Here is a 24084-nt window from a genome sequence, read left to right on the forward strand (position 1 = left end):
GTGGCTCTTTTGGGTAATGCTGATCACTAAGTTGACTCCTAAACTGACTGAGGTCTGAGTATCACTGCCTTAGATGCCTAACTTTAGGCCCACTACTTTTGAAGAAACAAAGACAAACAGAATTATGTTTGTCCTGTTAAGGAGTCTGATTTCAGAACCTAACAAGATTTGCAACCCATGGATAAAGTTTTAAGACAAGATACCTATACGTAGCATTTTGTGAAAGTGTTATCAGCTTCGGATAAACTTCTTGGTTATATGGCCTTTGGAGAAGTTCATTATAGGAATCTATCCTCAACTCAGTTAGATGGGAATTTTTCCTTACGGTAAAGTCATTCAAACAACTTTGTTGCATGGAGCAAGAAAGTGCTCATGGCAACTGTCAGATCTCTTTCTATATTGAACTTAATTTTGACAGTAAAGTGAAGCAAATTACAAAGTAATAAGAGAGACAGGTATGTAACCAAAGAGTACGAACTGTGAATATTATTTACTTCAAAAGAAAAAGTTACTCATGAAGCCACATGTATAGAAATTAAAGAGCTACAGGATGTCAGCACGCTGAAGAGAACTGCAACAGAACAATACTTTGCGTGAAGTCCTGTAAGGAAGAATTTCTTAAGCAATGTCAAGAGGGGGAAAAAAAAGTAAATATTTTACACATTGTCTATGAAACATTAGACAAAATGGCATATTAACTAAAATTATCCAAGCAACACATATACACAAAACACCTGCTAAAAAAAGGAAGAGTATCAGATTTTGAATCATAGAGTCTAGAAAAATTAAAAGACCTATTAGGTCATCTAGTCCATCTCCCAGTGAGTACTGTTCCTTACTGTCCATTCCTAGTTTCTCCCTGATTAATCTGCATCAGATTCTTTTACTTCAGATTTATTAAATTGCATTTCTCCAAGATAATCTCATTTTAGCATCTTCCACTCATATTAATTTCCTAGGTCACTCTGAATGATGTGTGTGTAACTCCTACCACCACCTACAACTTTACAGATTTTTTTCCATTTCCTTCCCCATTACATACAGAGTATGTATTCTTTACAGAGTAGCTGTAGAAAAATTCAGCAATATATTCATATTGTAGGTGTGTAAATCTCAAAGGATGTAGATAACCTGATGCTGGCAAAGAGCTCTGTCACAGCTTTAACTGAGGAAGCCCTGACTCAACTCTTATGACTCAATCATGTTCAATCAAATATAAATAAGAAGTGCATACCGCCAATTTAGAATAGTTTTTTTTGACACAAGAATCAATACTTTCCAATTTGGATACTTAAAGTCAGCCACCTAAATCATATTTTGACTTCAAATGAGCTGTAGGGCTCAGCATCTCTTAAAGTGCAGTTATTTATTTTGAGATGCCTAGCTTTTGTCATGAAAGTTTTGGCAAGATCCAGAAGCTCCTGTTAAGTCTTCATTGGTTGAAAGTGCTTCAAATGCAAATTAAACACACAACATAGCAGAAAGAAAACATTGGTTTTGATTTGCAGCTGATCAAGTCCTTTAGTTTACACCACATTTTCATACTGGACCGTGGAGCCATCAGTACTTTCAGACCAAATGCTGAAAACATGATCATTCTTTTTAGTTTTGAGCTGAACTCGTTCTTCAAACCAGAAATAATGGAGATTGTTATTCAGAGTGATTTCCTTTGATTTTTCAACCTTTATTTTTATGTGTAAAAAGTGATCAGTTGTCATTTCAATAAATGTATTTAAACTTTGTAAGGTTTTATAGATCACTTCATAAAACTGGTTTCTTTTCTCCCCACCCAATAGCTACATATAACAGGTTAATTTTTGTATCAGAAAAATCTTTCCCAACAGCTCCTCTGCACAACAATGCTTATTGCAGCCTCACTGCCTGGCAAATATATCCTAGGCTTCTCTGAGTTTCATTGGAAAGGGATCTCCAATATGCAGCTGGGAGCATGGAGAGATGACATGGCGGAAGGAAAAGGGGAAAAGAAGATAATACTGTCAATGGAGGTAAAAAAATCAGTACAACTCATACACTTACGTAATGAGCGTCGTCTTTTGTTCTTTAACTTCCTTCTTTTATTCATTCCTGCTTTAGAAGGAGATTCCTCTTTGGCCTTTGGCTGGCTGGCAACTTTTGAAGAGTTCTGCTGGCTGAAGTGCGTGGGCACATGACGAGCCAGCCCTCCCTGAGATGCAAAACTGGCATTGCATCCACCAACCACACACTAAAGGGAAACAAAATGACAAGAGAATATTGGGGACTATTTGTGGCATTCATTCAAATGGCAGATAGTCTGCACAGAATTGATTTGTTATAGTTTAGTTTTTTTAGTTTACCTTTTCTTACTTGAATTCCAACAAATTAGAAGCAATCAATTCAAGTTCTCAAAGTGCACGAAATTCTATCCAAGAACAGAAAAACTCTGATACAAATTCCCATCCTAATTTGTGTCACATATTTTTCCAGTGAAACAGATTACTGTACAGAATAAAAAAAGTTCTCTCAAAGCTCAGAGAAAAACCTTAGACACTGTACCTACAGCTCTTGTTGCAAGAAGCAGATCCATACACTCTCCTCCTCAATTACATTTCCCCTTTCAATTCAAACTTACCCCTTTTTCAAAACCCTCCATTCATGAACTAGCTCTACTCTGCAATTATTTTACAACCTTATTTACCTATCAAATATAATGTTCTCTTACATCTACCTCTTCTGCCCTTCCTTGTGACAATTCATAGTTTGAGACTGTTTTTAAAAAGTAGTTTTTGAGCTTAACACTTACTGTGAAGTACTATACTATTAATAAAGGACGCTTATTTTTTAAAGATACTGTAATACATATCTTACAAATTTTAAGTACCTCAGTTATTTTGGCCTGGTAAGGTTACTCTAGCAAATTTTTTGAGAAAATGCATAATCAAAAGATAATGACGGAAAACAAAACAGAAAAACAAGACGAGACCAAGAAATCTCCTGGTCATAAACAAAAGAATTATGGATATAGTCAGTGTTCTCATATCTGGTTATATGAAACAATTCGACAAATGGTAAATCATAAAACAATGTTTCAACAATAAAATTCAATATTTGTCTTAATTTTAATTAGTTTTAGTTCATTGACAAAATATTTTAATTTCACTTTGATTAGGAGCTGGGGAGGGAAACCTTCCCTCCAGGGCCACACACTTGAAAATGGAAGTAGGAGAAAAAAGAGTCTGACGCTCCTTCTGGGATAAGAATGGATGTGAGAGAGAATGTAATATTAATTTTTTCAGCTCCCATTCCAAGCAACGGTGATAGTTAACTGTACTAGTAGCTGAAAGGAACTAAAATATCACTGCCCCAAAATGAAACAATGTGCTCTTATTTCTCTCTCCCTCGCTACTATCACTTTGTTGTTTTGAGTTTGGGCTGCATCCTCTTATTTCCCATCTCACTTATGAAAACATCCTTGATAGTCAGGCACTGCAGCGGTTGGAGGAATTGGGGAGGCTGTAACTCTGCATGTAATGACAGCCATGTGCAGACCAAGAAATAAAACCACAAACCTCCTCCTCATATGGGCTGAATGAAGGGAGGAGATGGGGCTACCACTTAGCATATTCTGCTCCCTCATTCCTAACTGAGCCATTCTGAGCTGTGGAATAGAGAATGCAGGCCATGATCACACAATGGGCAACTCTATTCTGGGAAGCAGTGACTCAGAAAAAGATTTGGGTAATCAGCTGAACATGAGCTCCCAATGTTATGCTGTGGCCAAAAGAGCTAACATGATCCTGGGATGGATAAATAAGGGAATTTTGAATAGGAAAGGAAATTTTATTTCTCTATTTGGTACTGCTATGACTGCTATTGGAATACTGTGCCCATTTCTGGTGCTCACAATTCAAGAAGGATGTTGATAATTTGGAGAGGGCTCTCAGAAGATCCACAAGAATGATTAAATGATTAGAAAACATGCCTCCCAGTGACAGACTCAAGGAGCTCAATCTATTTATTTTAACAAAGAGAAGGTTGAGGGGTGACTTGATTACAATCTGTAAGTATCTAAATTGGGAACAAATACCTAATACTGGGCCATTCAAGCTAGCAGAGAAGGTATAACATGATCCAATGGCTGGAAGCTGAAGACAGACAAATTCAGACTGGAAATCAGGCATAAATTTCTAACAGTGAGTAATCAGCCACTAGAACAATTTACTAAGGGTTGTTAGTGATGGATAATCCACCATAATTTTAAAATCAAGATTGGATATTTTTCTATAAAATATGCTTTAGGAATTATTTAGTGAAAGTTCTATAGACACTCGTTATATACAGGAGGTCAGACTAGATGAGCACAATCATCCCTTTCGCTTTGTAACCTACGAATCATATATAAGCACCTAATAAGTGCATCTGTGGACAAATTAAACACAGTGGTCCAGGATCCTAGTATCATTTACACAACTGTAAAGCCGGAGTAACACCAACGTGACTTCAATTACTCTGAATTCATAGTGATGTGAATTAAGAATCTGAGTTTAGTCATGTAAAAAAAACACAACGAACTTGTGCCAGCGGAAGTAAGTTGTTTTCATCCTATCTGAAAGCATAATTTCTAGCAAAAATTGTTTCTTCTGTAGTTCTGAAGTCATTAGAAGCTGGTGACTTCTACATGAACACAAGATGGCTTCATGAAAGGAAACAAAGTCACTAAAATAAAACTTGAGGTTCTCTACTATTTAGCCTTTATTTAAAAAAACAGTTTTTAGGTGACAAAAAAAATAGTTTTTAGGTGACACTTGAAGTTGTGTTACACGGCCTACTTAACTTTCACTTAGAAATCTTCCTAGCTCCATTAGCTCTGACAAGATTGGAGCAAAGCAGAAAACCTGACCCAAAGTAGAACCACACTCCTTGCAAAATTTAAAGCCACACTCTTGGCAATGTGTGCAAGAGCTCAGAAAATAGTCCCTAAAAAAAAAGGAATATTATAAGCATGACAATATTACAAACTTATTAAATGAAAGTGAAACAGTAATACATTCTACAAATATGCCAGATAAATGTGTACCAGGCATGTTTCTGGAAGGCAGGTTCATAAGACACAGTGGTGTTTCTAGTCTGTTTGGGTGGATTACACAATTGGTCAAAACTTGCTAGTTCTCCAACCACACACAAGATATTCAAAAGCTTCACCACAAAAATCAGCACTTGCTCTATCCAAAACTGAGTTCTTTTCCAGGTCATAACTGACACAGCATACTTACATACTTGAGTAGGTGCAGTTTACATCTAAAAAGCACCCAAAAATTTATAAGTTAAGCAATTGAGCCTGTAACCAAGATACAAAAGTATTTTTTATAAGGACCATTTGTTTTACTTTGTCTTCTTGTGCAACATAGTTTGACAACAGTTGATTATATTATTACAGCTAATTAAAAGAATATAGTATACCACAGATGCTACAGAACACTTTGTAGTCAAGAAGAAATAGAAGAGAAAAATGTCTTACCTGTTCTTTTCTTTTTTTCTCTAAAATAATATATCCAGCAATCCGTTACTAATGGGTTATGTCTCTTCCTCTCCAAAGATATAGGAGCAGTTCAGGCTGTCATTTCAGGATCTCTGGACTTTAAATCCCATCCAATCAGCTTCCCACCAAATACTTATACAGCTTTAGAAGACCTCTGATAAATCAAACTCAACTATTATGCATAACTTTAAACCTCTCTCTTTCAGAAACTCAGATCTAAGGTTTTTTTGGTTTTGTTTGTTAATACCATAGGGTGGGTCCGGATTGGTGGATATGTTACTTCAAGAGAAAATAAGTTAACATGTAAGAAGTTTAATTTCTCCAGTGTACCCATACCCACCATTACTAATGGGCAGTAATGAACATTGAATTTAATTTACAGAATAGGTAGGGACAAGCAAGAAATAGGTAGTAAAGAAGTAAAACAAAAGATCGCTATAATCTTTTAAATATAAATGCTATTTTGGAATTATAGCTTATATATAAGAAAGGATGTATCTATACAAACTCTCAGTGCCAACTTGCATTTTGAAAAGTTTTAACTAGACATTCTACCATAGATTTCTCTTAAGAAATCTGCACTCTTTCTGACCATACAGTTGTTTTCATTAATATGCTAAACAATGGTTTTCCCCTCTGTGACACTTGTAAATATTCCAGCACCTGATCCACTAAAATTATAGCTTTAAAAGCTTTCACTATGCCATTTGTTTTTGGTTAAAATCTGCACTTTTTATCCTTTATAATAATGCCAACTTAACAGCTAAAATAACTTCAAAAACTCAATCTTATCTCAAACATTCAGGTCCTGTTCCTTCTTTCAGAACTTCCCAATTTACTGCCGACTAACAAGATGTGTTCCCCTCTAATATCTAGCAGCACGTGGATGGGAGTATAACATTTAGCAGTTAACCATTCCAATTATATCGAAATATGTAAAATATACTTTTTAATATTCCCCTACAGATTCACAGAATACCCTATGTCAAGAATAAAAAAAGTTCTCTCTTCGCAAACCAGAGCTTTTATTTTAGCCAGACCTTACTTTCTATGGTCAGGTTTTAAAGACAAAACTTTTTTTCTCCAAATTTAAAAATCTAAACTTAATTCAGTCATTGTATTTATTTTGAGAGGACATTATTAAATCCTAAAATAATTCTAAGTACCACAATGACTATGCTGCTTGGGTGGGATTTTTAGAAGCATTCAGCCCTGGCCTAAATTCTGACTCCAAGGGTGAACAGTTAGTCTAAAGCTGAGCACTTCTGAAAATCCAACCCTTGGGTATTGACATACCTCAATTCTGGAAGATGAAAACATGGAACACTACCTACAGGTTTTAGGAAGAAAAGAGCAGATATATTGGGTCAACATTTAAATTTGATGGGACTCTAACAAATAAAGAAGAGACTCTTAATGGTTTGAAAAAAAGTTATGTTGCCTTTGTATTTCTATTAGTTTCAATGAAACGATGTCTCTTTTTGACAGTAACAAATGTGAAATTTTGCAAATAAATCCAATCTTGATGTTTCAAACATCTGTCATCTGCATAAATCCTACAGATCTGAACACTGTTACTGCTCAATTATCAGTCTGCTTAGGCAATCTGCCTTAATATTTTATATATCCTTCATGTGCAAGAGAGATGTAAGAAACTCACAATACACCCACTGGAATCATTTTATCTGGGAAGAAATAGTTACAATGTCCTCAATATGGAATCCTGCATACAGGGATATTTCTATCCAGGGTTATAATTTCCAAGATTAAATCTCACTGAATCCTTTCTAAGTCAATAATTAATTGTTGCATCTTGCCTTGAACTTCTCACTTCTCCCAAGCATATGAATCCTTTCAGCAAGAGTCAAATTCCTGTTGATTTTGTTGAGGAAACTGTTTTTTAAGAGTGTTTAGTACATCTAACAGCTTAATCAGGTCAACTTCCTTTCTCTGTTTGCTTTATCAGGATATGGCATAAAAAGGGACACTGCAAGTCAGTCTCATAAGCACTACAATCCACTTTGTGGAATGATCAGGCTGGCTGAGATCATTAAAAGTTCAATATTAATCGTGTCTGTGATAAGCAAACAACAGGACAGTCTAAGGAAGTATAAGGCAGACAGTCTCTCTTCTGGAAGAGGTAATCAGTTATATGCAATTATAGCTCTCTGAAGAGAAGTACTCCAACAAATTACCACCCTTGGTTCCATGTGTGTGTGGAGTCCATTAATTATGGACTACCACAGCCCAAAAGATCTAAATCACTTGACTGAAGGAAGCATCTCATACTACTCATGATGTAGCTAGGCTGGCCATAGTCTTCCATCAGTTCCTTCCTAAGGGAGCAAAAACACTTTCATAACCATAATCAATTAAAAGAGAAATACCCATCATTAACATAATCCTCAACTCTGTGGGGAAAGTGGTGTACTAATAAGAATTCATTCAAACATACAGTGTATCTTCGGGGAACAACATGTAAGCTAGACACCCAACTCTATACCCACAGCCCTGAGCAGGACTGTACTTAGGTGACTAGCCCATGCCATCGTGGCTACATTGCTACTGTTAATAACTAGCTCCATCAAAGCTGGCTTGAGTATACCGATAGGCGCTGCAGTCATGCCACCCTATTGCAGTGCAGACAAACCTTCAGTGGTTGGCATGAGGGTTTACATACTTCTTAAAAATATATATTTTAATCCTATTTAATGTAATGGTGCACACTCTCATTAACCACATAAATGCTGAAGTCTTTTCTAATCCAGCACATCTGAATGCCTCAGCGGTATCTATCACAAATTCCAGACTAGTTTTTTTAAGAGTTTGATTCATACATTCCCTCCCCCCACACACACACCCTTTTAAGCTTATCCTTCAATTTAATGAACACATCTTTTTCTTGTACTAAAAGAAAGGGTGCACAGGAGTACCCACTTTACCTTCTTTACAGTTTATTAGTCTCCTCTCTAAACAGTCATTTCATCCTCTCCACATAAGAAATCTTTCTAATCAATAGTAGCTCTTCTCCCCTTTTTTACTCTACCCTTTTTGAAACAAGAAAAGGAGTACTTGTGGCACCTTAGAGACTAACCAATTTATTTGAGCATGAGCTTTCGTGAGCTACAGCTCACTTCATCGGATGCATACCGTGGAAACTGCAGCAGACTTTATATACACACAGAGAATATGAAACAATACCTCCTCCCACCCCACTGGACAGTGGATAGTGGGGTGGGAGGAGGTATTGTTTCATATTCTCTGTGTGTATATAAAGTCTGCTGCAGTTTCCACGGTATGCATCCGATGAAGTGAACTGTAGCTCACGAAAGCTCATGCTCAAATAAATTGGTTAGTCTCTAAGGTGCCACAAGTACTCCTTTTCTTTTTGCGAATACAGACTAACATGGCTGTTACTCTGAAACCTTTTTGAAACAGACTGACCAGAATTGAACAGTTTTCCAGACAAATCTGTACCATTGATGTATATACTGTTATAGTTTCATTACTATTTTCTTCCTCATCCTTTATAAATCCCAACACTATTTGCCTTTTTTTTTTTTTGAGCACTGCTTCACAAGGAATAGAGATTTTCATTGAGCTGTCCACAATGGATGTTTACACTACATTGTACACACAGGTCTGTGGGACCTAGAATTATGGACTCGGTTCCAAGCCTGCACACTTGAGTGTGTACACTGCATTGTAAACCTGGGTTTACAATTGCTGGACCCAAGTCTCAGTTGTGCTAATGCATCCATACTGTACTACACAGACCTTCTGACTTGGCTCTGCAGCTGGAACTGAGTCTACACTGCAAAATGACATGGGACATGAACCCAAGATACACCAGGACTTAGCTCTGACCAACCAGAAGCACTAGGAGGATTCTGAGTGCTTGCTTACCCTGAGTCATACCCGTGTGGACAGATGAGGGTGGGCTCAAACCTGAGTCAGAGCCCAGGCTTAGCATGCAGTGTGTACATACCCAATACATCCATTTCTTTTTCCTGACAAGTCTATAGCTAATTTAGAACCTAATAATGTGTATGAGCAGTTCAAACTATTCCTTCCAGTATGCATTATCTTACATTTGTCAACAAGACATATGGCTTAACTCTGATCTGCTCCTCTGAAGTTCCTCAATCTTCTATTTAATCTTTTGCCAAGTTGAGAACTATTTTTTCCAGTTCCTTGTTTTCTTCTAGCCAGTTTCTAATCCAAGATAAAACTTTGCCTCTTACTCCATATTAGTTTACAAAGCAACTAAGTTTAAGGATTTTTGAAAATCCAAACCATTTATATCTACCAGTTTTTTTAATTGCTGTTTTATAGATACATTCAATTACTTTTAATAGACTACAGGCACAATTTTCTTTTGTAAAAGCCCTGGTAGTTGGTTCCTATCACACACATTTTAGAATTCTCTGATTTTTTTCAACCAGTTTTCCTAGACTTGAAGAAAAGCTCCAAGGTCTAATTCCTAGAATCAACCCTAATGCCTTCTATAAAGATAGGCACAACACTGACTACCCTTCCAGGCCTGCTATAGGAGCCCATGCGATTTTAATTAGACTACATTTTTTGTTTGCAACTCAGCCACTACATTCTTGGATGTGTACCATTAGGTCTTTTTAAACTGCAGTATTTTATTTGTTCCAGCAAGTCTTCTTGCCATCTCAGTCTGACAGTGCCTCATCTTTATTAGCTAAACGTGAAGTGCCTCATCTTTATTAGCTAAATGTGAAGGTCCAGTGTAAGACTCCTTCCACCCCATACAGTATCTTCTGTAGTGAAGACTGATACAAAAATCAGTTAGCATCTCCACAATTATCTTTCATCCTTATGAGATGCCTTCAGAAAACTAAAAGGATTTGAATCAGGACTCTCAGAGACACATCACCTTAATTTCCACCACAATAATACTTAGCTCTTGAACTGTAAAACCCATGCCAACAAGTAGAGAGAGTTTAAGCTGGGATGTACAGAGGTGCCCAAGTTCTGTGATAAAATATGGCCAAAGTCTCATGCTGATGGGATTAGCCACTACTATCATTAACGGGATTGGGACCCACGTGAAACCAAAGCATTGGGGGAGGGGGTCATAGAATTACTCAATCTCTTGAGTTTGATCAGAACTTTTGCTATGACAAGAGTCTGTGGAAATGCATTTCTTCCCAGTGCCTTCTATAGAACATTGGCAGCTCAATCTTCTGGAATGTACCTAATAGATCTCTCTGGTGCCACCCAAAAAAGCTCTCATTCACTAACTATCCTTATCCCTTAATTTTGGTAGATCCATTACCCATTTATTAAGCACATCTGCAATCTTGTTTTCCTTTTGTGCTACGTAAATGGCAACTAGGAATGTCCTGTGGGGGACAGCCCAATCTCACGTGTGAAAGGCTTCCTAATAAAGGAAGTGAGATTCTTTTTCAGCACTTATACGAAACACAGCGGCTCAAATGTCAGTTCTCTGAAAGTCCACTGTGCTTTCAAGAAGCCCTCATCTCCATAACATTAATATGAAGCTGCTGCAATACCTGAAGAGACCAAGTACTTCAATTGTGCAGTCTCTCTGCATGGGTTCACAATCCCACTGGAGTAACTGGAGATTAGGAGAAGTCCATGCCTAACTGTAGTTTGACCCTTGATCTGCCACCAAGTCAGCAAGGCTAGGAAGTTGTACATTTCCTGAATGCCATACAAGGCTCTGTGGCCACATGAATGGTCTTGCAGTATACACATTTGTGTCGTGACTAATCCATACATTGTTTTGGCCTTCAGCAGTGACATCAGTAGCACAGTTCCTGTTGATACCTACTCTGGCAAATCCTGCCTGCCAAATCCACAATGTTCTGGATCCCATCATGGGGCAAGAAGGTTTTGAGGAGAATCATGTCTGAACCATGTAGGACTTCTATGAACTTCAGTGATCTTTGTGGGGACAAGACAGAAAGTTGGGTAATCAATCATGAACACTAGTGGCTAGCATGCAGAGACATTATGAAATTCTCCTTAACCGGGTGAAGTTTGGCTCCTCAGGAATTCATGTAAGGATTGGCTTTCTAGGTATCAGGAAGCCCTCCTTGAAATGACAAGTGTCATAAATATAAAGGGAAGGGTAAACCCCTTTGAAATCCCTCCTGGCCAGGGGAAAGCTCCTCTCACCTGTAAAGGGTTAAGAAGCTAAAGGTAACCTCGCTGGCACCTGACCAAAATGACCAATGAGGAGACAAGATACTTTCAAAAGCTGGGAGGAGGGAGAGAAACAAAGGGTCTGTGTGTCTGTCTATATGCTGGTTTCTGCCGGGGATAGACCAGGAATGGAGTCTTAGAACTTTTAGTAAGTAATCTAGCTAGGTATGTGTTAGATTATGATTTCTTTAAATGGCTGAGAAAAGAATTGTGCTGAATAGAATAACTATTTCTGTCTGTGTATCTTTTTTGTAACTTAAGGTTTTGCCTAGAGGGGTTCTCTATGGTTTTGAATCTAATTACCCTGTAAGATATCTACCATCCTGATTTTACAGGGGAGATTTCTTTATTTCTATTTACTTCTATTTTTATTAAAAGTCTTCTTGTAAGAAAACTGAATGCTTTTTCATTGTTCTCAGATCCAAGGGTTTGGGTCTGTGGTCACCTATGCAAATTGGTGAGGCTTTTTATCCAACATTTCCCAGGAAAGGGGGGGTGCAAGTGTTGGGAGGATTGTTCATTGTTCTTAAGATCCAAGGGTCTGGGTCTGTAGTCACCTAGGCAAATTGGTGACGCTTTTTACCAAACTTTGTCCAGGAAGTGGGGTGCAAGGTTTTGGGAAGTATTCTGGGGGGAAAGACGCGTCCAAACAGCTCTTCCCCAGTAACCAGTATTAGTTTGGTGGTGGTAGCGGCCAGTCCAAGGACAACGGGTGGAATACTTTGTACCTTGGGGAAGTTTTGACCTAAGCTGGTAAAGATAAGCTTAGGAGGTTTTTCATGCAGGTCCCCACATCTATACCCTAGAGTTCAGAGTGGGGGAGGAACCTTGACAACAAGACTTCCCACCTTTTACCAGGTATCTCAGGTTTGATGGGATCAGATTTCCTGCAATGTCTCTTGCTGGTATGACGGAACTCAAATGATTCTCAAAGGGGATAATTTGGAGGGATTTCTCTGAAGTAGCTTTTGTAACTGGATATTGCTGAGGATCCTTTGTTTGAGCTGACTGGGGTCATCAGGAACAAAAGGTCCCAGTCAACCTGAAAAGAAGTTTCTGAGAAGCAGATACCGACCAGGGTTAACTATGTGCTAACTTGTAGCAAACACAGGGCTTCGCTGAGAGTAGGAGTTGAGTGTGTAAATAGGACTCAGAATATTTTGGCTTCTGCTAGGATGCTGAGCAATTTGACTTTGGGAACTCCTGAAATCAGACCCAGAAGTCAGCCTCTTGAAAAAACTTTTTCCTGTTGTACATGAAGGATGACGAATGGATAATATACTTGAAACTGGGGGGTACAAATTCTCTTTGGCCTTAGTGAGACTAGACACTACCTTTCATCAAAGAGGTTTTCTTGTGAAATGGCAGATCTTTGAGCCTTTAATTAATACTATATGAAGGCCAGATAATCATAGCCATGTGTCTGTATCATCAATGCTACCTATCCTCTCTGCCATACAACAGGCAAAGGATGACTGCACCTCATATCCGAATGCACTCCCTCACTAATCATGTTCTTGAAGGACAGAAGGTGGAAACACTCTTCCATTGCTCAAAATGGCATTTTCCAAATGAAAGACAAGTGGTTACCAGTGTAAGCCATTAACACTGCAGTCCAGAAAACCTTAATAAAGAGCATCCAGCACATCAGATCAGAGGTGGGCACCCATACTGTTAGTTCAACCAGTCTCGGCACTGGCCATAGCATATTCTCCATCCGGTCAAGTACAGACAGTAAAGACTCTGCCCCCATACATATGTGTATATATGGGAACAGTCTACTCCCCAATACCTGGAAATCATGGCACATGGGTGCTTTGATTACTTTAGTCTGATTTCTGATGCTTACATTTGGTGCTAGATTCTCTGAAAGGAACCAAAAAAAAGAGGGCAGTAAGCTCCACTGGAGATGCAAACGTCCCCCCTTGTCAAAGCTACCACAGGAGGTGTTTAAAAAAAAAAATCACTAGAGTTTAAGAAAAATACACTAGACACGCAAAGAATTAGAGGATAATAGGATGAAATGCTGAAATTACTCCGACAGAGCCATGATGTGCGCTACTGACCAATAGTTATAGTCTTTAAAGAGTTCTTTCATCTATCTTAGCCAGAAAGTATTGGGAACCGGTTAGCAATATCAGTACATGTAACATAAGATGCCTTCATCTAAGCCAAACTGCTTGGACGTTTAGATGTATGAGTTCTCACCAGGCCTATATGCAAATGCATTAACCTAAAAGCTGAAGTCCATTGGGGCTGGGATCTTTATAGAAGCTTCTGTCTTTTGCTAGGTAACTAACTATGACAACTATAACTGAAGATGAAGTAATTCATCATCATTTGTTGGGTGTACTTCCCTCTAAAGACTACATTTTCAAAGGCAAATGTCTCTAAAATTGGATTATCTTTTACCTAATCTTTCATGGGCTACGATTCCATGATTTATAGTAATGTCTTGGTTGAATGCCTATGGCTTTCAATTGCTTGTTTATACCATACTAAAACTTTGACATGAACAATCCTGATGGCCTGAGCAGATTGATGATAAAAAAAAAATGTATCTGACATCTCTAACTGCTACATACGGACAATTAGGATAGGCCTATCTAGTCAGGATTAGGCCCAATACAAGTTTGCATGCCACCAGAAAGCTACAGGAAGAGATGATCTTTCAGAACAATCACCACCACTTGCTTCCATTTATAACGCAGAAAATACCCATTTTAAATCTCAAAGTGAGGTGGAATTAAAGGAAAAGTTTCATCTGACACAATAACTTTCAAAATTGTTTCCAGGACTAGCAGCCAGAGCTGGATCAGTTACTGGAATAATCATATCTGGAGGTGTTAAGGATCTCTGACCCATCTGTTGAGCTTCTAAAAATAGGAGCCATCACCTCCATGCCAATTTAATTCCCTTAAACAAGCTTGAGGGCTGGTAGTGAACTGCCCTTTGTCATTCATCCTCTCAGTTAGAAATCCTCAGATTATGTTATGCAGTTTGCGATGAAAAGCAACACTTTAGTTTTCATACAAGGTTGGAGAGATGGATTGCATTTTTTCATCTCAGACTTTGACCGTAGCGTCTCTTTTTCTGCCATGACGCAAACATGAGCTCTGCAGAGAAATAACGTCTGGCAGAGGTCATTATAACAAAAAAATTCTATTTGAGAAATATAAATGCCTTAAAAAAGAAAACGGAATAGAGTAGCCAGGAAAAAAATAGTACTACTTTTTAGAGAGAAAAAATACTACCTAGGTAAGTTATCAAAGAGGAAGAAAAGCCCAAATTGATGTTCCATCAAAATGATGAACCCTGCATGGAGGGAGAACTTCAGACTGGAAATAGTGTGGGTGGGACTTACCATCAAGTGATCCAGGATTGACAGCTATGAACTGCCCCACTGTATCCATAAGAGGATGAAGCAACCCATTAATAACGGATAGGTGGATATGGGAATGATAAACACTACTATACCTAGAATCACAGGTACAGATTAGGGGGGGAGAAAGAGAGAGAGAGAGAGAAAGTTAGAAAATGCTATGCAAGAAATATAGTCAGCTATATGGACCTCTATTCCTGACTCACATTTCCTTACTATATTAAGAAGAAATATGCTGATCATAAATATCGCTCACTGGGTTTCAACTAAATTTTGTTTGCAAAATGGCTGTCATCTAGATGCAGGATTCACATGCTTTTTTATTCCTCAAGAGTGGAAGTTTAAAACATAAGAGTCATGCGTCCACCTGTTTTCAGCATAAACAGTAGGTTAAACTGGAAGCTGAGCTTCAGGAAAGACAGTTAAATTTAAGACTCCCATACCACTTCAGATAAAGGCATTGGGAATAAATGTATAATCTCTGTGGGGCAGGGACTGTGTCTTCATCTGTGTTCATACAGTGATGGAACCTTCATGTGCTATAATAATATAAATGATGAACGAAGTGCAATTGGCCAAAGTTTGTCTCTCTTGATACTTCTAGAAAATCCTCCTGTGTTAAAAATGTAGCCCAGACATAAAAAGTAAATTTGTTTAACATTTTCAACATACAAAACATGATTTCTTATAAAAACAGCTTACCTTGAAAGGTTTGTCCCCACTGTGTGTCAGCATATGCCTCTGTAACCAACTTTGACTTGTTGAAGGTGTATTATATACTTTGCAACCTTTCCACAAGCAAACAAATACCTAATAAAGGAAAAATAGGTCATTAATTTTTATAGAAGTCTAAAAACATTATTTGATTAGGTTATGAATACAAAACATGCTGGTTCAAAGGACACACAAAAAGTGTTTAGGCCCTGAATAAACATATCAGAATTATTTGCTTTCTCATAACAGCTTGCCCAGAATTTTGGGAAAGAAATAAGGCCCACAGGCATTCATAATGGCAGTTCTCTGGAACAAAATTTTGGTGCCCAAGTGCTTCCCCCCATAAGTAAGTTCAGGAGCTACACCATGAACCCTAGAGATATCTTCCAAATATTGAAATCCTCTAATGATTAATACCTATACTAAGAAAGGAAAAGAAAGCTCCAAACTGACTAATCACCCTTACATTCTTCTCGTAAGAGAAAGGGACAAAATGGTTTAGTCTCATATAAAAGCAACAATCCATTTCTTCTATATGAGGGAATCAAGTTAAAACTTTGTTTCAAGGTACTAAAAAGTATTTAAATAACTGTTCAACATTAGTGAATTTTTGGAGGCTCCAAACTAAACCACATATTCACATTATTCCCATCACAGCATATATCCAGACATATTTATTGTAGGATGAAAAAGATGTCCTTGCCCAGTATGATTTTTAACCCCTACCATTGGTAACTGGGTTTTTCTATGGGATTTATCACCATGGAATCTAACTGCTTCTGGATGATGGAGGAAAAGGAATTTACTTCTAGATATACATATGAATTAACACTCCTTCTAAGGTGCCAATTATTTCTATGTCCATTTCTTTCCTTCCATAAAACTCAAACTTCTACTTTCCTGAGTTCTCTCTCCACATCCTCACAGGGTTCAAAATGCTGATGACAAAAAACAACAGCAGCAAAAACCCTCCAACATAAGCTTTAACTAGGCTTTTATTATTCATCATATTCCAAAGATTAACTGATGCCATACGCAGCTACATTCAAGTAATTTTAAAAAGCATGTTTTAAATACATATTCACTTTCAAAAGACGGAACTGCTGAATTTGAAATTATTGTCTTTAATCATTATGTCCGGAGACCCTAAGTATGGCTTTCAAACAAACATGTATATACCATCAACTTGAAATAATTCTTTCTGTAATTTTTTGATCACTTTCCCCTGCACACACAGTTCTATTTAGCTTACTACAAAAAAAAACAGATCTCAGTTCTCTGGTCTTTGGAGCATAAACCTAAGCAGATGAAAAAGTAAAAGCTGTGCACTAAAGGGACACCTTCATATTTTGGCAATTTAAAAAGAGTAAAAAGTTATTTTATATATACATCCACCCCCAATCTCCCAGGCCAATTTTTGTGATTTTATATGTTTTCTGCTTTTCTATTCTATCCAAACATATTAATTGCAAAATGATTAAGTAAAAAATCATCATACAGAAGTGTCTTTAAATTGATAGCATCTCTTTTAATTAATTTTCCCAGGTATTTTCTAATTTCATGTCCGTGGGTAAAAAGAAAATGATCACTTTGTTGGCAGCTTTCATGGAGCAGGGAGCACTGACATGAGGGGTTGGAGGGAAGGAGGAGGAGAGATGAGATCTCAACCAAGAGCAACTACAACTGTATTCCATGTGCTGCTGCTTCCCTCTCTCCTTTTCCTTTATAAGGGGGGGGGGGGGAGGTGGCTGCTTCCTTTTCCCCTTCACCCTTCCCCTCCTGCTGCAGGGGAGGGGGAAGAGGAAGAAAGGGTATTGCATGCTGCATTCCAGCTCCAGAGCCTGTCCCACTCACCACTGTTACTCGTGGATGGTGAGGGTGGCAATGGGATAGTGTGATTGGCTCCTTCCTGGAGGAGGAAGAAGGCTGCAATGGTTTGCTGCATAGGCGAACAGCCATTTTCAGCTCCCTGTTTCAGCCCTACCCTTAAACTAGTATGTTGGATCTCCTTTGATGGCAGGGGCTGATCATCATTTGGGGATCCGGAACGGATTTTTACTCAATGGCAAAACTGTGAAACTGCCATATGGGTTTTCACTTTTCACCTGGCATGCTGGACATCTGGTTTTGGGTGTTTCAATTATAATTGTTCCAACTTTGAAAGGTTCCAGTGTGGCTGGTGGGTTTTAAAGTGTTTGACTGAGGTCCATATAACGCAATGGGCTGCATGGGGACTGGTCCTGGACACAGCAGCTCATGATGGGTGGGTATGCCTCTGTCCCGTGTGGCTTTCCTCATGTTCTCTCTCCTACCTCAGGAAAGGGAGTGGGATGGGATTCTGGCTTCCATCAGGGTCCTTTAACGGGCCTGACATATAGAATGTATAGAATGTTCCTGGAGGTAATCTAAACCTGAGGGTGAATGTGAAGGCCATTCACAAGGATGGCCTTCACATTCACCCTCAGGTTTAGATTACCTCCAGGAACATGTGCCATTTGGGGCCCACACTGGAAAAGTCCTATGAATGGTTTGGGTATTAGTTCTTAACATATATTTTATATATCTATGCAGCTTCTACATTTAATCATACTATGCTGAATGTGCCTCATTGTTCCCTTGCCTATAATTCTTGTTCTCTACAAGCAACAGTCATTGTGCATAAGTAGGTCTGAAAACTCCACAATAAAGCCATGAGCTATTCAAAGCCATGAGCTATTCACCTACAGGTGGTGCACATACACCTACTCTTGTGAAACAAACCTGACAGTCTCTTTCTTACCAAATTAAAGAATTTTAATTTTTAACAAAAAATTCCAAACTACAGCAAGGCACACAAATGGACAAGTGTAGACAGATTGCAATTCATACACTCAGAGCTTCATGCAACTTCTCTTTTCTGAAAACAAAAGGATAGTCTATCACAGAGCAGATTTTGTAAACTAAAAACCCCAAGAATACCAAATTACACAGAAATATGCAAACATTAAAGAAACATGAAAGCTTCAAAAAAACAAATCCAACTTTAAAAAAGCCTGAAAGAGTGGAGTGTGTGAAAGCTGGCAGAATACTGATGTGGACTAGCAGTTTTATTGCTGTAATCCAGATTCCATGCGTAACGGTTGGTGAACATATGCAGAGATCTTCACATGGCAACTCTGCATATTTTGCGCACGGTAAAATGTCTGAGACTGGCTAACTGCACTGCAATGCCTGCGATTGAATATTACCTAACATCTACCAGGAAGATTAAGTCCTGTTAAGGAATAACATTAACAAGATACAGTCATACCATCAAGTCTCCCTTAGTAACAGACTGATCTAATGAGTTATTATATCCAAAACTGGACAATTCTATAGAAGTTAATGACTTTTAATGCCCTATTTGTAGGGAAGATCCTTGTCAGAACAGGCATGAAGAAACTGAGAAACACTGATCACAGACTAGTTTAAGTAATGATTCTACCTGTCCAAGGAATTTAGGATGAGTGACTGACACCACTCTAGCTGATGCACTTTACATGATATAGAAATTGGATGGGTCTCTAGTATTTATACCTAATCCAAAACCAGTTTACTCTGAAATGACATCACTGACACGAGGTTAATTTTATGGCTTTCTATTTATTTTTTTAAACTATATCGTTTTAAGAAACTCAGACAGATTTCTATGAGAACAAGGAAGGCTTCATGTGTTGATAAAGGAACAGATTAATACTCTGTAACACAGTGGGCTTCTTAATACTTAACTCGGGAAGTAGCTTCAAATTAACACTAGTATAACGAAGCCAGTAGCTTTCAGAGCAAGTAATATATATTTTTTTTATAAAATTCCCCAAGTATTAACAAGGCCTAAGACTATGCACTGCCTGAAAATACAAAGCACATCTTGTAAAGACCTGTCACAGAAACTACAAATACTGTTGTAACTACGAGATCCTGCATTCTCAAGATAAACTGGACCAATGCCAGCCAACACTATTACATATTCAATGCCAAGCCAAAGACATTTTACACTCTTAAAATGGTCAAATGTAGCTTTTCTCTGAGCTGTATGCAGTAATATGTACTCTAGAAACCATTAGAAAACAAGTTCCAACTATGGGTAATTAAAAGAGATACTAACAGCTTTAGCACCCAAATAACCAACATCTCTGTGGACAAATTCTTTGAGGTCTTTTCTTGAAGAGCGCTATGTAAGCTTGTCTCTTTCAACGACAAAAGTTGGTCCGATAAAAGATATTACCGCACCCACCTGGTCTCCAATATCCTAGGACCAACACCACGAACGACCAATCCTTTCCTCGCTTACAAAAAAAGTATCAAAGGAAGCATAACAACAATAAAGAGCTTATGAGGAAGCACAGGGTTCCAAAAATTAACCATTCCGTTTTAAAACCATGTAATTGCAACTCAAATGATAACACTTGGAACCGGAAACAGGGCACAGGGGGGGAAAAAAATCCTTATACAAAAGCTTTTAAATGAATTTTTTTAAAAAATAAATGGCAAGAAAGAGTTGAATGTAAAGGTACCCACAATTACCTAAATCAAAATACAACATACATACTTTATCTTCCACTGTATCTGTGACAACTGCCATTATGGCCAAACTGCTGTGAAAAAAATCCACCATGTATGCAAGTCAACTTAAAATATTAGGGTTTTTTTCTTAATTTGATTTAAAATTTGGAGCTTAGAACTTTTGAATATCAGGTCAGATTTCCAAAGGAGTCTAACTTTAGGAATTCATTTTTTTAAAAAGCCCTAAGCAGAATGACTAGTATAAATCATCCAGCACCCATTCCCTTTAGACACTGCATTTCCTAATAGGAGCTATTTTATCTACTCACAGAAATTTGTGATGACATATACTAGCCTGCAACAGTTCCAAATAAAGCTGCAATAGCTGGCATCTAATTTTATCATTCAACAAACATACATAGGTAAAGATAGTTTTTGAAAATGCAAAACTGCCTACGTAACTTCATAAAAGTGCTACAAAATAGTAATGCATGGAGAGAGGACAGCAAAGAAGAAATAAAACCAACCCCTCCTCGCTGACCATCTACATGTATGGAGCGAATGTGATCTGCCAAATCCGGGCTGGAGTTGAAGCAAGCATGGCACTGGTCCCAACAACAGTTATAAGCAATACTTTTTGCCGAGGAAGCAGTAACTCCTTGGCCATTCATCATAACTGGAGTTGAACGTCCACTGGAAATTGTGCTGTCTACGTCCATGATAGTGCTGCTTATGCTATAAAGAAAAAAAGAGAATGTTATTCCTTGGTGCATATTAACATGGCAAACACTTGATAATGAACATCCGTCTTTTAGTTTGACTTCTTGTATGTGTAGACTTTATTAAAAATAAAATGTATGTTCTATTGAGTTGTCAAAAACACAATGTATATTCTACTGAGGCTTGCCAAATATGAACTGTGCGCCAGATACTATCAGCGTAGATCTCGCATGCCTAATGTTATCTGTCTTCTACAGTCTAACAACATCCAGAATGGTACAGTATGAAAGTAGGTAAGAAAGAGGGAGCAAGGTCTATTAATTTTCTGTGTTGTAAACCAGGACAATATAAATTAAGTTGGGCTAATATTTGGAACAGACACAGATGAACGATGTAAGCTGTGATCACTGCAAGCTTGCTCCCTGGAGTTGATAAAGTATGAACTTCTCTATCTGTGCTGATTTGTCTATGTTTAATAAATTGATTGAGCTGAGTTATCTGACGTCTTGTTAATCAATAATCAAAACTGAACCCTAAGAAGCCGAAGTGCTGTCATATTATAGGATTTGCAGTTTTTACAAGAGCCAGATCTAGAGATGAAAGGTCTCACATCTCTTTAACAGTCAACTAATAAAATCCAGTCCCCAATACAACCTAATAATACACCCTGTTTTTTTTTTTAGAGAGGTTACTTATCAGTAACTAATGCTCTTCAAGAATGGCACTCGTATTCACACTTCAGCAATAAGGTTTCCCTGATGCTCAGCTGCAGAATGCTTTGAAAAAAGCCACGTCCTTAGGTCACAAGAGTGATGCCATCACCCTACTCTATATTAGGAGTGCAGCCCCCACCATTACCCTCAGTTCCTTCTCTGAAACTGCAGGTTTGATGTTATACAGAACTGAGGTAGAGGGAAAGGTGGGTGGGTAGCATGGACAACAGTCACTAGAAAGTAACCTCTCTTCAAGGGCCATTTGCTGCCTGTGGGAGATTAGCAAATAACATTCCACCAAGGGGATGATGGACAAGTTCTTAGCTAAACCTGGATGGCAACACTGTTCTGCCAAACTGGGCATTCAAGCACAAAGTCAAGTCCAAAAGTAATACTCTGTGAATGTCTGTACTGAACTGCAAGTTGTTGCTTTGCATATCTCCACCACAGGAACTTGTCTAAGACTCGCCACTGAAGTGGTGATAAATCTCATCAACTGGGTCTTTAAACCAGGGAATACCCGCTTCCTGGCTAAGATGTGACAATATTCTATACATCTACCAATCCAGAGTGAAAGTCTGCTTGGTAACAGGTTTTCCTGACACACTCCCAACAGGCTACAAATAACCTAGACTAAATGACTTGGTCTTTTGAAAGTAGTGACCTTTTTACACCTGGGGCATGGAGAAGAAGTTCCCTTGGACGGGACTGAGGATTTGGAAAAGATACGGAGTGGTGAAATGCAGGGTGGATTTGATTTAAATCAAATTGATTTAAATCATGATTTAAATCACTAGTCACGAAGACTCTATTTAATCATGGATTTCTACATAAAAGTGCATTCTTGTTGGTTATAATCTTAATGTATATTCTTCACAACTCCGAGATAGATGTAGGTTTCATTTTTAGAAGGTGCACTCTATACATTTTTAACGTGATTTATTCTGAAAACTTTTCAGATTAGTTATACAGCTATATCAGAAAATGAATGATTGTTTGGTTATTTTGTTTACCAAAGGTAACTGAAGCAGATATTTATGAAGTCATTGGGAGGTGAACTATCTCCAATTCAACAGGTTAATCATTAATATTTGGAGGATTTTCTTCCCATGCTGTATTAGGAGGAGAACATCACCAGACAGACATTTAAATTGTTTCATTTAACTAAAACAACATTAACTATTCTGGATTTTTTTCTTCAACAGCATACAAATAATATTTTAACAAAAAAGCATATGTCCCTCCCTTCTCACATTTATCTCCATTCTTCTCCTTGTCCAGATCTATTCCACCCACAACAATCTTCTGTTCATTGAACTTTTTGAAACTTTGCACTTTTAGAGAGAGGTAAGGGATTGACTCTGTGTATGCAAATGTGCAGAGGTACAATAGGGTTGAGGTCTGTTATTTCTCACCTCTATACATTATTTATTTAAAAACATTTTTGCTGTTAACAAGGATGTTCTCTCTGGAGAGACAAATCCACAGTTTAAGAACTGCAAAACTAAGCATCTCTGATGGTATCTTCTAGACTGAGAACTGAGTCCAATTGGGTAGATAGAAAGATTAACCTAAATAATCTATACAGAAGTCCCTGAAACCCCATAAGATTGGGTCCCTAACCCATGAACTATTGGAACTCATTTACAAACTTTTCTTAACATTACATGAATATATTATCTCATACTATAGAATTAGAATTTATAATCCCTATTCCATGATGAGATATTGAGCTATAATGTATCTTAATTAAAACTCTTTAGATAGGTTTTTTCCTCAAAGGATTTTATCAAAAAAATCCAATTTAAATAAAAAAAATCCTATTTAAATCAAAGAAATCATTTTTATCCACCCCGGTGAAATGCACTGAAGTAGACGGAAATATGACACCACCTTTGGCATGAAGGTAGAATGCTCCCTCATGGTGATTCTCTCATAGACCACAGTGTAATGTGGAATGGTCATCTAAGAACTGAACTTCCTCACCCTCTCAGCAGATGTGATAGCTATCAGAAAAGCTGTTTTCACTGATAAATGACAGAGGAAGTAAGAGGCTTATAAGGAGAACTCATCAGGTTCATCAGGACAAGGTTTAGATCTCAAAGGCAGAGCTTCCTAATGGGTGGACCATTAGTATAGCAATCTGACGTGCAAATCCTCTCTGTGCCCCATATTATCTCCCACTGATATTAACAGTAGATTTAATGAAACATTGAAGGTAGACAATAGCCTCTATATAGTAAATAAACTTAGTTATTTGTTCAATATCTTAAGTCTTAGCAAAAATCAATTTTTACTTTTTTTTTTATAACTGATGG

General features: G+C 37.8%; 1 protein-coding gene across 6 annotated transcripts in view; it reads right to left on the reverse strand.

The window, feature by feature from the left end:
• Nucleotides 1-24084, reverse strand: part of AEBP2 (AE binding protein 2) — an 87039-nt gene that overhangs the window by 41196 nt on the left and 21759 nt on the right. For all 6 annotated transcript variants that reach the window (XR_012155729.2, XR_012155726.2, XM_073318705.2 and 3 more), the window contains exons 2-4: nt 20861-21068; nt 15801-15908; nt 2038-2224 (exon numbers count right to left, since the gene is read on the reverse strand). Coding sequence is in view for 4 of the 6 variants with exons in the window: in XM_073318705.2 (XP_073174806.2) it covers nt 2038-2224; nt 15801-15908; nt 20861-21068 (503 nt within the window). In the remaining 2 variants the exon portion in view is untranslated. The remainder of the gene's footprint in view (nt 1-2037; nt 2225-15800; nt 15909-20860; nt 21069-24084) is intronic.

Source organism: Lepidochelys kempii, chromosome 1 (assembly GCF_965140285.1).
Source record: "Lepidochelys kempii isolate rLepKem1 chromosome 1, rLepKem1.hap1, whole genome shotgun sequence".
NCBI classification, from domain to species: Eukaryota; Metazoa; Chordata; order Testudines; family Cheloniidae; genus Lepidochelys; species Lepidochelys kempii.